General features: G+C 44.6%; 2 protein-coding genes across 2 annotated transcripts in view; both read right to left on the reverse strand.

Moving 5' to 3' along the window:
- LOC136432077 (N-acylethanolamine-hydrolyzing acid amidase-like) overlaps window positions 1–4944 on the reverse strand; it is a 6388-nt gene extending 1444 nt beyond the window's left edge. The window contains exons 1-5 of the mRNA XM_066423096.1: window positions 4603–4944; window positions 2117–2281; window positions 1244–1370; window positions 882–972; window positions 29–108 (exon numbers count right to left, since the gene is read on the reverse strand). Of these exons, the coding sequence (XP_066279193.1) occupies window positions 29–108; window positions 882–972; window positions 1244–1370; window positions 2117–2281; window positions 4603–4940 (801 nt within the window). The 5' untranslated portion in view covers window positions 4941–4944. The remainder of the gene's footprint in view (window positions 1–28; window positions 109–881; window positions 973–1243; window positions 1371–2116; window positions 2282–4602) is intronic.
- Window positions 4945–5336: 392 nt separating this feature from the next.
- LOC136434048 (N-acylethanolamine-hydrolyzing acid amidase-like) lies at window positions 5337–12032 on the reverse strand. Its single transcript, XM_066426717.1, has 10 exons — window positions 11370–12032; window positions 9926–10090; window positions 9597–9723; window positions 8833–8923; window positions 8299–8378; window positions 7883–8055; window positions 7490–7552; window positions 6899–6965; window positions 6621–6649; window positions 5337–6203 (listed from the first exon to the last, which is right to left on the reverse strand). Exons 1-10 carry the CDS (start codon window positions 11570–11572, stop codon window positions 6104–6106), a joined length of 1098 nt encoding a protein of 365 aa, XP_066282814.1. The 5' UTR covers window positions 11573–12032; the 3' UTR covers window positions 5337–6103.
- Window positions 12033–15207: the final 3175 nt, after the last annotated feature.

The following is a 15207-nucleotide window of genomic DNA, read 5'->3' on the forward strand; positions in this document are numbered from 1 at the left end:
GAAGCAAATAGATGAAAAATTTCCTCACCTCTCTGACGAGGAAGCTCATGAGTGAAGCCTTCCTGTTCAGTAGGGCCTCCAAGGCGTTCATCCACCAGGCTCCCTGATCTGGGGAGGGGGGCACATAAACATAGAGGTCATTCACCTGGTCTGGGGGAGGGGGGGGCACACAAACTTTAAAGTTAGTGCTCATTCACCTGGTCTGTGAAGGGGGCAGACAGGATTTAGTGACTAATTCAAAACTTTGGAATTGAAATGGTGCATTAACTTGATTTTAACGATCCCACACTCTTGCTAGTTTACAATATCTTCATGATGTGAATAATGTTGAAATCCGTAAAGCGATATCACAGTTAAGAATTAGTAGCCATAGATTGAATATAGAAACAACTTTAATGTAGCTCCTGACAAACGATTCTGCCCATTCTGCCAAATCGAATTGAAGATGAGTTTCACTTTATTATGGAATGCTCTAAATATGATGCCCTACGCGATAAGTTATTCACCTTTATCAATTCAAGTACTTCAGATTTTAAGACGCTCAATGCTACAGATAGATTTGACTATATCTTTAGATGCAACAGTTCACACAGTATTAAAATAGGCAAATATATAAAAGATTGTTTTGTTATTAGAAAAAATAATGATACTCATAATTAGCCCAACTTGAATCATGTAAAACCTAATTATAGACAGTCATTTTGTTGTAGTGAATAGTTTTATTCCATACTTATGTCTTGTTCTATGTTTACTGTTGTTGCCATACTTTGTACCTGCTACAATGGTCGCGCAATAAAGTTCCTCTTCATATAAATTCGTCATTTAATCTTCGCTACTCAATGTCTGACCTTTCACCAGACCTGACCTTTCACCATACTCACTTCTCTCATCCACAGAGACGGTGAACTTGTTTGGCCTCTGACCTGTCAGCGCCCCCACGTAGCCCAGGTAGCTGGTGGAGGTGTACAGGGTCTGTGTGTGTGTGTGGGGGGGGGGGGGGGGGTCAGAGGTGAGTGGGGGCGATCATCAGGGCACTGTGAGTCATGACATTGACAACAAGGATACCAGAAACACAGGAAAAGGAACTAGTAATATTTCAACGGACTATCACTATCAGATGTTGAGTATTCTGAAGCAAAGTTTGCACTGTGATTTCTTGACTGTTCCTTTATCTCATATTTCCTCCACTACTTTATCCTATAATCTCTACCGTTGTTAGATAGATGTGCATGTGTTGTTGTACCTGTCCTTTGGTTTGGAAGTCGACCATGACTGTTATGTTGCGCAGGAAGTCAGCGAAACCGTAGTCCAAGTTCCGCCCGTGCAAGATGATGCCCTTGTCGTCCTGGGCAACGATACTGGTGCAGAAACTACAGGAGGGATAGGAGGGAGGCAGCCATGATCAATAGATGTTGCAGAAGGTATAGTGTGTGTAGCGTTTGTCGTATGGTGTGTTTGGACCGGATCCGGAGTGAGCCTGACGGAAGCTTTATGAGAGCCGCTGAGGACAGGGATAGGTGGGGGAGGATAGTGGACCGCTCAGTCATGGTGCCCCAACGACCCTACGTGAGGTCAGGGATAGGTGAGGTGAGGTCAGGGATAGGTCAGGTGAGGTGGCCGGTCTCGGGGTTAGTAACCCTGCCTCAGGACCTGGAGGTCGGCAGTTCGAATCCCGTCCATTGACGCTCACTCAGCTTGCATGCTACTAGAGTACATTAAGAAGACACAACACTATATGTATATTGATAAGAGTAGAGATCTACCAATTAGTCAGCTGGTTTAAAGTAGATTGGATTTACTGTAAAAAGATGATGTGTAAAAAAACCTCCTGTGATGCCTTGAGGTAGTCAAATGGTTAGGCGAAACAAAACAAAAAACAACAAAAAAACGAAGACTAAACATTGGAAAAAAATACTGTAAGAAAAAGTAATTCGTATGATGACAATCATTGGTTGCTCAAAACAAACAGACAAAGCTAGAAATACAGGAAACTCAAGTTCATTCCAAGAGCCAATCGACTGACGAAGCTAGCGACTGACATCCCATGGTGACTGCACGGACAGCCAATGGACATGAACCTGTGATGTTACTCAAATGGAAACTGATCGTGACTCACGCGGTTAGGTCATACACGAGGTTTAAGCCGACGATCTGCCCCAGGGGGATCCCCGTGCAGTTGGCGATGCCCCGCATCTCCCCCGCGAAGGGCTGGGGCAGGTACTGGTCCAGATCCGCTGTCAGGACCTCCAACAACGGCAGCACTTCTACTGGCACCCGGCTCCTAGAGAAGAGAAGTCATATGAATAGCAAATTTAAGTACATAATGACTTGTGACAACCCATGCATGGTATACATCGGGAAATATATCAAAGAATGTCTAGACGTTAGAAACTCCTCCAGTAATTGTAAAATCCCATTGTCATCCCATACTACTACACCATATTGTATAAGATAGACTAGTACACCATGTTGTATAAGATAGACGGATTAGGGATAGAATGCCTGATAGAATGTTATCTATGTACCAGTAAATGCCATACTTTGTACCTTGTACAATTGTTGCGCAATAAAGTTATTATCTATTATCTATAATTAATTAATTAGATTCATATCTATAATATATATAAATACATTTCCCAGGTATGTAAAGGTCTCAGTATGGGGCATATTTTCACCATTAGCCTGGATTTGAGAAGGGTTTGGGGTATTCAAGGTCATGACCTCACTTTTCTTTTAGCTGATCTTCAACAAAATTGTTTACCAAAGTCGCCAAGACGGGATGTTTTCTCCTGCATGTGGCGATGGTTATGCGTGAGCAGAGCAAGGTCGTCTGCATAATCCATCTCTTCTAGAACTGAGAAGAGTGTCCATCTAATGCCTCTATTCTGATCTTTAGTTGTTTGTTTCATTACCCAGTCAATAGCAATGTTGAAGAGCAATGCTGAATTCATACAACCTTGTCTAACACCTGATTTAACTTTGAATTTCTTTGTAAGCTATCTCCAACTCTTCATGTGACATGTGAAGTTACTGTTAAAACTTTTTGACAGGAACTATTTCTTCAGGTATTTCATACTGGAGCAGTATGTTCCAGAGACTTTCACGGTTAATAGAATCAAACGCTTTTGCAAAATCGACAAAGTTCACATATATTTCCCTTTCCACTCTGTGCACCTCTCAAGAATGTTACGTAGAATGAAAATCTGGTCGATGCAACTTTTTCCCATTCTTAAACCAGCCTGTCCTTTCCGGAGGTGCTTGTCAACAGCCTCTGTTATACGATTGACCATTATCTTTGATAAGATTTTGCTTGATATCGACAAGCTTCCTCTCCAATGATCACAATTCGTACTGAACCATGCTTTGGGAGTTAGATGATGATTCCTTCTGACCAGTCATCAGATATCTTGTCATTTTGCCATACCAAGGTGAAGAGTGGCAGAAGTATCTCAGTTGCTAGGCTTTGATATGCCTTGGAGAGTTCTACATTAAGGTTATCTGAGCCGGGAGCTTTTTTGTTCTTTAGTGATTTGATAAACAGTATAATGATTTCACTCTTGACTGGTGGTTCGATGTTGATATTCAGGGGTGGGTTTACTTCTGTGTCTTGGAAGTTTGCTGGTACTGTTGGTGGTGGCCTGTTGAGGACCTCACTAAAGTGCTCCGCCCACCTGGCTTCTTGGTCTCCTTCTGCGGTGAGAAGCTTTCCTTAAAGTTTGTCTTCCACTGGCAAGTCAGATTGCAATTTTTTTTCTTCTCATTTCAGCTGTTCCTTTTGCAAGATTTCCTGTTTCATACATGGTACGCACATTCCAAAAACCTATGTTTGTTTGTTTGCTTGTTTGCTTGGCATGAAGAACTTCCACATTCCTGTCGGTGGCTTCCCCAGGGCTTCCACCACTGGCATTCATCCGAGAATGTTGTCATCCCTGGTATCTGTTGATACACCAGGAAGACCGTCACGTCCGGTTGTTTTCGACTATTTTGTTGTTGTTTTCGTGACAGAGCATTCTTTACGAGACTGGGTTGTCAACCCTGAGCCCAACCCCAACCTTGAGGGCCAGGTACTGCCTTTCGTCTGGGTTCGAATCCGGGGTCCCCTGATTTGCCCCGTTGACGTTGAGCCCTTGGGAAAGGCATTTTACACTTTCCTCATTTCACTCTGTTGGAAATGAGTACCTAGCTTCGGTTAGGGACGTCGCTCGGATAGGACGTAAAATGGAGGTCCCGTGTTTGAGGAGAGCCACACCTCGAGCACGTTAAAGAACCCGCCATACTTATCAACAAGGGTATGGGTCCTTCCCAGTGTGAGTGGATTAAACCTTACAATCTGGGCCGGGTTGACATCTTGAAAAGGCGATAGTCACTTGTTATGTCGATCCTTCCACAAATGTGGTGAATCTGAATAAATGAATAACATGTCATTTAGATTCTCCACTAATCTTTTCTGACATAATGCTCATATTTTGGACGTTGAATATAAAATCATCTTCTTAAGGGAAGGGACTTGACGCCTAGACATTCTTCTACGGCCTGCTTGTGTAAGTTCATCTCGTCTTACCAACGTAGTCTTGTTCTAAATCTCCTTCCAAATGTACTTACGTGATCATATCCACGACGTCCTTCCTCAGTATAGGGATGAGCGCCTGTATGTCGGGGTCCTGGCACACCGGGAGGAAGTGCTCCTCCGGCGCGGCGTCCAAGTTCACCACGTACCGCTTCACGGGAACGTCCCTCCCGGCGGCCAGGTTCACCACGTACCGCTTCACGGGAACGTCCCTCCCGGCGCCCAGGCTCGCCACGTACCGCTTCACGGGAACGTCCCTCCCGGCGGTCAGGCTCGCCACGTACCGCTTCACGGGAACGTCCCTCCCGGCGGACAGGGCCAGGGACACCGACAGGACACACAGGGACAGCACCAGGGCTCGGCACGACTCCATGGCGCGCATCAAGCTAGCCAGATCACCTCTTGCGCACTACTAGAACTGGTCAGACCACAAAGTCTTTCCCAGCCGCACTAGAACTGGTCAGACCACTTAAACAGTAATGGTCTTTCCCAGTCGCACTAGAACTGGTCAGTCCACTTTCCCCAGTGACTTTCCCGTTGAGCTCAATAGACACCTCCAACGGAATCTTAACGATCTACAGTGTCCAACGCATGCATGCGTACCAATGGGCAGCAACTAACGTTACTTGAACCAACTCCCATGCTTGAACTGATTGTAAAAGATTATAATCAATATAACTTACTAGTATCGGTAAAGGCAAATACACAAGGTGAATTGTTGTCTCTATTGTCAGCTTAGGTATTTTAAGGAAGAATGATAAACTACAAATTTCAATCATAAAATCTTTTAATCTTAGATCTTATAGATAACATCATATTCTATTCTTAACATTGATGTTTTGCACTCAGACAATTTCTGCAGCAAAAAAAAACAAAGCTTTTAAAAAATTCTAGCTGTGGTTGCATAGTTCATTTTATAAAAATATCCCACATTCTATGTCATGTTCATTAGTGGTAGATCTAACATTGTGCATTGAATTCTAAAAGTCAAAAGCCAGACACAGTGCAAAGTTTACAAAAGTTTCAGTAAAATATTGATAGATTCAATTAGAAGTTAAAATCACATTCTTGAAGAAAATCAACTCAGACCTTCCCTCGTCCCTATTGCTTTGCTTATTTGTTTGTTCTATTAAGATCGCCATTACCGTTAAATTCTAACAAATTGCCTTCCATCAAAATTGTTTTAACCAGAGCTACGTTAAAACATTACAAATGTGCACTCAAGATGGAACGGTCTACAATATTCTGGGGGGTAATTATCGACTCATCGTTCTTTTTATTCTTTTGCTGCAAGATTTAAAACTCTAAAGACAACCTCACCTCCTCTATCAAACTCAAGGTTGAAATCTTTCTTGGAATCAAGATCATTGCACATCGATAGATTTTGTTTTAAAAACATTAGCGACATTAATAGCCTTTTTCCTTTCTTGTTTCAAGATTTAAAATCATGGCTTTCCCTAGTGATCTTGTCCTGAGGTCTATCCCTAGGGCCATTGGACCCAGGCCAGCCCTAGGGCCATTGGACCCAGGCCAGCCCTAGGGCGATTGTGCCGAGGCCTGTCCCTCGGGCCAGCGTACCCAGGTGTTGTAGACTTGCGGCTGCGCTGCACTCATGATCGCTGTGTAGGTTGTGTCCCTGCAGTCAGACACAAAATAAAGACATCGTCTCACATTGAACAGAAGAACCATGATTATCATGTGAAAGATACAACACAGAGAGCTTCTTACAAGGTTGGTCATATCTATTGTTTATTGTTTCAGCACATAAAAAAACAAGTACATTTTACATCATTCATGTATCATAAACATATAATGTTTTGTGCATGTGGGATATGGGTGACATGTGTGACAATATGGAGTTTTATTGCCCAAATAAATACACAATGAGACACTGATTTGTACTTAAATGGATATGAGGAACTCAAGCAGTAGCCTGAGTGTCAATCTGTTTAGTTCCAGGCTCAGAGCGTGGAACCAAACAGATTGACTCTTCAAGCAGGTGAAGTAGTTATAGAATACTGGAGGTTTCTTTGTATCAACTAAAGAAACTCACTTGTTCAGCACATGAGGGACAGACAGCACCTGCAATTGTACAAGAAAACACCTGTCAGGTTTCTGATATTGGTAGAGTAGTTACAATTTGATGTCCAATGGTAATAAAATAGATGCATCTATAAGGTACCATCATCAGCAGGAAAAATAATGGTTACATTTTACATGAAGTCAAAAATAAAGCCTGAAACTCCCTCATACAAGAGGCCACCGACTTTACACCACCATCCAAAATGACAAATACAATCCCTTACAACATGTCTGAGCAATGCTACTGACCTGAAACATGGACGATGCGTTGATTCCAGCCTGTCCTGTAGCGTTCATGGCCTTCATGGCCGGCATCCTGGGGCAAAAATGCAAATAAACCTCATAATGTAACAGTTGTACTCAAATCTTTCTGGTCGCATACTTGGGGTGAATGAATGTTGTTTGTCATCTTCCATTGTCACCACAATGTAGTCTTTAGAACATTTTTCTTAACAACCAATGATTGATGACCTGGCAACTTGCATGTAGATCCTCAGTAACAGATGGCAACAATAAAATGAAATGGGCTGCAGAAAGCCAGAAACCTCAATAAGTGTATTCTTTGAACAACCAATGTCAAATCTCAGTTATAGATGGCCTGGCAAGAACTAGTCTGTTGATAACCCAAACTCCAGCTGTCCGGGGGATTTATGTGACCCCTCCCAGCGTAAGATGTTTGGGGGGGGGGGGTGAAGGGCTAGGAAGCACGATTAAATCAGGCTAGGCAAGAACAAAGTGCATCAGCAATAGATAACATCTGACAAAGTCAAATGGATTTTACATGTCAGCACAGACTGCTCCCTTTATTTCTAGACTTCATATATAACACTCCACACTCACCTTCTGTTGTCATCAGCAGGTGGTTCCGTCCAGTGGTCGTAGTTTGTTTCCAACACGAACCACCTGAGGGACAAACAAACAAACAGACAACATGAGGAATAAGAATATAATGCTGGACTAGAAAACCAACACACGTCTCACTAGAGGAAAAAGTCTGTACCTTGGCACACACATTTGTGAATACACAGCAATTACTGCAGTCAAAGTCAAGTTTTCATGTTGTCCTCTTGCTAGAGTTTTACTTTGAAATATCCGCAAGGCACAGAAATAAATTAGTGCGGTCCTCCTAGTCCTCTGTTTTCATATCATCCTCTTGAATCGCTTCATTTTTACTTTGAAAAAAAAGAAAACAATGAAAAGTGTAAGTATACAAATAAACTGGTGATGACAAACCTTCCCTGTGCAGGATTCATTGTCCAGATGTCCAGAGCCGACTCTCGGTCACGTGTGATGACCGCCCCCTCCGCCACATTGGCCCCTCCTACGATGAAGTACACGGGCGCGATAAGCGGAGTGTACGCCAGCCTCTGTACGGCTGCGTCATAAGTGTCGGCTTCTGCCAGAGTCTGGAAATCAGGGATCATATAAGGGTTACACCCCTGCTCCAACACCCCCAAACCCTTACCCTAACCCTCAAACATAGGGGCATCAGGACATAGGGGTGTCCTCAATCATAAGAGGATCTGCATGCCCCTTTTCTGTAAGGTCTAGGCAAACTATTTTAATTTTTGGGGGGAGCAGACCAAAGGCAAAAAGCCTGGCACCCACTGGCTAGTGGTCTAAAACCATAAGATAGAAAATTTCCTCACCTCTCTGACGAGGAAGCTCATGAGTGAAGCCTTCCTGTTCAGTAGGGCCTCCAGGGCGTTCATCCACCAGGCTCCCTGATCTGGGGAGGGGGGTACACAAACTTAGAGGTCATTTACCTGGTCTGGGGAGGGGGGTACACAAACTTAGAGGTCATTTACCTGGTCTGGGGAGGGGGTACACAAACTTAGAGGTCATTTACCTGGTCTGGGGAGGGGGGTACACAAACTTAGAGGTCATTTACCTGGTCTGGGGAGGGGGTACACAAACTTAGAGGTCATTTACCTGGTCTGGGGAGGGGGGTACACAAACTTAGAGGTCATTTATCTGGTCTGGGGAGGGGGGCACACAAACATATCTAGGTCATTCACCTGGTTTGGGGAGGGGGGCACACAGGGTCAGTGACTTGACCTTAATGAGCCCACACTCTTACTAGTTTGACCTTATCTCTGAGTCTCATACAAGTTCGCCATGTGACCTTTACTCATCTCTTAACCGTTGACCTTTCACCAGACCTGACCTTTGACCGTACTCACTCCGTTCGTCCACAGAGATGGTGAACTTGTTTGGCCTCTGACCCGTCAGCGCTCCCACATACCCCAGGTAGCTGGTGGAGGTGTACAGGGTCTGGGGGGCGGGGGTGGATTTGGATAACAAGGATTAAACAAGGATAAAGAACAGGTGGGGAAAGGAAATAACGTTACGCTATTTCAAAAAAACTGCAACTTGTGGTGTTGGTTAGCAGAATTAGCACTTAGAGGCCCAATGCACGTGCAAAGTAACTGCACTAAAACAAATACAGACCTGTGGGGCCACAGGAGGCTATAGGGTGAACTATGGTGAATCTAAGTGGCCTGAGTCTTTACTTCATTTGTCATCCATGTACAGATAGAAACCCCAGGATCAAATGAGGATCTATTGCAATAATACTTCCTCCACTGCTACACTTCCCTGGGCGCCAGACTAGTACAGGGTCGCTAGCGATTTGCTTCGTCGGCCCAAGAACAGTCTGTCCGCCCGGTCTTAATCAACGCTCCGGGGAGTTGTAGCCCGTGGGAGTGAACCGCAACCCTTTTACCAGGGCCGGTCAATTCCCCGGCTAGAAATCCCCCGGCGCGCTAATCAGAGTTCTGCGGGCTGGGGTCTCTGTGCCGCCGAAGGAACTGACTACAAGGTACCGGCTAAAGGGAACCGGCTAAAAGGCCCGATAAACAGTCTGGAACCCAGGGTACTGATACACCTGATATAATCTCCTCTGCTACAATTCTGTTACAATAATTACACAGCACATGTGTTGTACCTGTCCTTTGGTTTGGAAGTCGACTATGACCGTTATGTTGCGGAGGAAGTCGCCGAAGCCGTAGTCCAAGTTCCGCCCGTGCCAGATGGTGCCCTTGTCGTCCTGGGCAACAATACTGGTACAGAAACTATAGGATGGGAGGGAGGCAGAGTTATAAGATGAAAGATGTTGTAGAACTAGAAGGTAGTGTGTGCTGTGTAGTAACCACCTGGTGCAGGCAAACATCTCCAGTCACAAGCCACATTAAAACAGCCCCATCCATTTTAACATGATTAACCCCACCCTGTAACAGTGCTGAAATATAAACTGACAGAAACTTTGTGACTTACGCAGTTAAGTCGTACGCCAGGTTTAAGATGACGATCTCTCCCAGGTCGATCCCCGTGCAGTTGGCGATGCCGCGCATCTCCCCCGCGAAGGGCTGCGGCAGGTACTGGTCCAGATCCGCTGTCAGGATGTCCACCAGAGGCAGCACCTCTTCTGGCACCAGGCTCCTATGGAAGAGAACAAACTTGTGTTCTGATTCAACCTCTAAATTTTTCAACAGAACACATCTGATTCAGCTTCAAATCTCAGAACCTCAGCAGCAGCTGAGTTAACATTTACCAACATGATACCACCAGGGTACATAATTCCGTCACCCTGAAAAGATATGTCCAAACAGATCTCCAACCCAACGTCCCCCAGTATAATGCACTCCTCTATAGCTATATGTCCTATATAAAACTATGCATACCTGGAGGGGGGGGGGGGGGGGGGGGGGTGCTGCTCAAACCCACAGTTGTTCAAAGTGGCGGATTTATGTAACCAGGTGGTTTAATGTTGATGTCAGTTATATCACACAAAATGACTTGTTGCACCTACTAGTACACCAATCATATCTGACTCTAAGTCTAACACCTGGTTGACACCAATGAAGAGGTCCCTACTATAGTTGATGGCAACAGGTCCCATCCTGTGATAGTTGACAGGCCCATTATTACCAAGTCATCACCCAGAATCTTGTTTGAATAGGAGAACCTTAACGTATTGCCTTACACTCTGCTGACACATAGCGCGGATGCCAAACCCCCAATCTCTATAATATCAAGGTCCTTAGGCCACACCAATTTTATTTGTTGCTTCTCGAAATCGCCCTCTCCTGTTTTTCCCATTTTGAAAAAAAAAATTGGATCACTATTCCCATTCACAAATTTCAACTCCCAATTTTACTATTTGTTCAGTTGTAAAATTCAATAGCCACCAAAATAGATTATTAAGGTCTGCACATACCTAAAAAGTGTGGTCATATTGATCATAAGTTATAATTTTTCATTTATTTCTCAATATCAATCCATATATTGCACGGCAAAAGGTAAACCCTTATCTTCACCCCAGACTACATGTATTTGCCAAAAAAAATTATTTCTATTTTTTTTTCGCCCTGTTGCTCCGATTTTTTTCTGAAAAAATCAGAGTAGCAACAAATAAAATTGGTGTGGCCTTAGGTTTAAATAATATTGTACGGGGCTGATATCACTTATAGAGATTTGGGATCTGGCATCCGATCCAGGCAGCTGGCTAGCTGACACAAGGCTCGTTTCCAAGACATTTTGCTCAAATCATCCTTCATTTATTCAAGGAGGTTAAAAAGGTTTAACCTCCTTGATTTGAATTTTAAGACGACTCTGAACAAAATTTCTACCAGAAAAACTTACTGACAAAAGTGTATCTAAGTTCACCTCTGCTGTCTTTAATACCAGGGAAATTCGTATTCCAAATATCGGGACTTACGTGATCATATCCTTGGCGTCCTTCTTCAGCATGGGGATGAGCGCCTGTATGTCGGGGTCCTGGCACATCGGGGCGAAGTGCTCCTCCGGCGCGGCGTCCAAGTTCACTACGTACCGCTTCACGGGAACGTCTCTCCCGGCGCCCAGGGCCAGGGACGCCGACAGGACACACAGGGACAGCACCAGGGCTCGGCACGACTCCATGTCGCCTTCCGGGTCGTGCAGTCACCTCTTCCGCACTGGTCAGACCACTTTCCCGCCTGTTTTCAGCTCTGGTTGCTGAGTTTGTGTTAGAAACTTGCTGACAGACGACAAAACTATTGAGTTCCTCAGCTGTATCACAGCCTAAAACAGGTTTGAACACACAGAAAGTCCGCGTTTTTTTCTAGACAGAACTGTTAAACGGCGAAGTAAACTACAAGTCTGCAAGTCCACACAAGCTAGTTGTGGCTGCTGTATCCACGCGCTACGGTAACTTCATAGAACCAAATCCTCGGCCTGACTAAGTTACCAAGCCACTGACCCGACCTGCGATACCTCACGGGTGGCACGGGATCCGCAGTACTCGCCAGGCCGGTACGAAGTGCAAAGTTCTAGCCGCGGTGTTGTTGCTGTTGTCCCAAATTATCATGGTCGTACACTCTCCCCGACCCACAGGTCAAGCGTCCCATGACGCGTTCTGCTCAATAGAGACCTCTAGCGGAATATAAGCGCTCTACAGCGTGATATTCATCTATGCCTACCAATGACAATGTGCGACCCATGACGTAGACTGAAAGTATAGTTACGTTGCGATTATAGTGCCACCTTGAAAATAATTGTTTCCTTGAAGATGTTGGTTCAATCTGGAGACGTTTTGGTTAGAAGGAGCATGCAGGGTCTGTGTGTGTGAGTTGCTGGGTCCTACCTGTCCTGAAATTTGTCTTAGGGAAGTCAGTTGATCACTCACTCACTCGCTCACTCACTCACTCACTCACTCACTCACTCACTCACTCACACACTCACACACACACATACATACACACACTCTCACCGACACACTGACTCACACACACACACACACACACACACACACACACACACACACACACACACTCTCTCTCTCTCTCTCTCTCTCTCTCTCTCTCAGCTCTCTCTCACTCATTCTCTAACTCTCTCCATCGCCAGGTTTTCCCCTGGGTCCAGAGGGTCGGATTCATTTCCATAGGTCTTACACATTAAAAGTTCACTGCACCCATTGCATTTATTTGTATTAAGGGAACACAACTTTTTCACTGAAAGATTTATACGTATTAAGACTATATTTCACAACCTTAAGCGGCTTTGAAGAGACAGAAGATCCGCATGGATTCCTGGTCCTCCAAACTAGGTAGGGTCTCTCTCTCTCAGTTAGTCTAGTAAACCAACCACTGATGAGATCTTTGTAAATTGTAGCTGCTTACTGTATAACATAGTCCTCGGATTGACTCATTAGTTCCCAACCTACTGACCGGAGCTGTAATAGATACCTCAGGGTTCCTCAGGACGGTACAAAGTACAAAGGTTATTTATATAACGTCCGGCGGGGTGGTACAAAGTGCAAAGGTGTTATCTTTTATGTATAACTTAGTTGTCATTGTTCTAGATGTATCACCGCAGCCAGTCGCCGTCCGTCTGGCTCGTCCTGACCCGCGTTACATAACAGGCCTGAAACGACGTCTAGCGGAATCTTTCTTATCTACAGCGCCCCGCGTAAAGTTTCGTCATGCAGACTTTTCAGAATGAATGTGTGGAAAAGTTTGTAAAAAATATTTTTGTACAATGATGGTGAAATCTCGTACACCCTCCAAAAGATGCAGCTCTTTTTTGTGTTGGATAGATCTTGAATAGTTGAAATTGGCCAATGTACATGTAGAATACAGTACTTTTATTAAGATCCTCAATTAACAAGGCCAGCAGAGAGAAGGTGAATAGACAGGACTTACTTACTTGACTTAATCCTTTTCGCCCCTTAACGAGAGCATAGGGCCTAGTATTTAGATTTGACAGAATGAAATCAGATATAGGGGTGTTCAAATAGCTACACTTTACGTCATACCTAGGCCGAGATGATGTTCGATACAGGTGTTCCAGACCGGTCTATATTTTACCTTATATTGCCCTGGCATCAAAGTCGTATTGCACTTGTTTCCTTCGAATGATTCGAACGCGCTTCACGTGCGCCACGAGCGCCCCTATTGAATACGTTAAAACTACTGTTGTTACATTTTTTGTACGATGACACAAAAGTGTCTCAACTCCTGGCGCATTTCGCAGTGAAATGTGTGTTTTCTTAGTCCCACCCTTCCACGGGTAGGGCTGATACCTCTGGCGATACGGAATATATTTTAAATTATGTATTTGCAGGACAGGTCCGGTTAATAGTATGTGAATAAGTTACTTGCGCCCCCTTGCGGACGCCTGGAAATAATCACCGTTCTTTCCGTTACACAGCGGTGCTTTGATCATCTTAACGAAATGAGACTTTCACTTCATCTGTAACAGTCGCCTGTCGTTCCGCACGAGAGGCTTACACCGGGGCACCTGTTCTACATCACTACATTTATGTAACTTGTTAGCCAAGAGTTCCTATTGCGGTCGATATCGGTCCTGGTGATAGAGTAATTCGGAATATTCGTTTCCGAGCGTTTATATTACTCTCCACGTATATCAGTATCCAAAAAGTGTATCATTCACTCTCACCAAAATATACCCCGTTTTCAGAGGCAGGCCCCCTCCAGACTGTGTGCTTTGACGTTTGACACTGTTCATGTTACGTTAATGATGTGACGACGAACGACTTGTTCGATTTCCCTCCTACTGGTAACGTTATAACTCAGGACCAACACTCTGTCAACCACGATACAACATTACAGTCAGCAGCACACGCAAGTATGCCAACTGCCCGGTACTGCAATAGTACAGTTTTTGTCTTCTTTGTTGACTTGTACATAAAAAGAATGATACCATATGATTTATCTTAATCCAGTTTAGCCTACTCACAAGCTAGTCTACCACTGGTCACGACAAAAAGGGCAGCGTGCTTGTATTAGTTACTGCCGAAAATGTTGTTTAGATCTCGTAGCCTCGAAGGCTAGAAAAATAGCAGAAGTTGGCCACTGGCACATCTATAGCCGAAAAAAATCCTTTGGCAAAAACATTCCTCCTATTCTAGCCTCGCAGAAAGATCTGGTGTACTCTGGAAAATCGTAGCGGCTTCTGACCGGTCGGTTTTGCCGGCAGTCTCCCACAACTCTAACCCGGACTAATATTGTGTATACTGTAAATGCAGAAATGTTCGCGGTGGTTTTATGTTCGCGGTTTTCGCGGCGACCGTCATACCGCGAACCTAAAATCACCGCAAACATTATTGTCCTATACTGTAGCAGTATGTAACTATGGCGCTGCCGCGAACGTAAAACCACCGCGAACACTCCGGATCCATTTTCGCCTCAGCGCGAAATAAAGACCACGCGAACTTGAATGCATTTACAGTAATACTACAACCCCACAGTCAGTCGACCCCGCGACCCCGGCATGATAATTGGGGGAGCGTTTCCCTGACATGTCATCGCACCACAGCCGCCCAGTATTACACCACTCCCTTCCGTCTCAGAACAGAGCCACTTGAGACGATACAGACTTTCACTTTTATCCTTGACTGACTCTGTGACCTTGTCGTCTTTCAGGACGATGTATCAAAGTCACGACCCGCCATGTTATGAAGGGAGGTGATCCTTAAATCCTTTGGATTTCTTGAAGATGAAAAGAGCTCGCAGTAATTTGAAACCGTCAGCCCCAAAACCGGACAGTCCGAATAC

This window comes from Branchiostoma lanceolatum, chromosome 4, assembly GCF_035083965.1.
Source record: "Branchiostoma lanceolatum isolate klBraLanc5 chromosome 4, klBraLanc5.hap2, whole genome shotgun sequence".
NCBI lineage: Eukaryota > Metazoa > Chordata > Leptocardii > Amphioxiformes > Branchiostomatidae > Branchiostoma > Branchiostoma lanceolatum.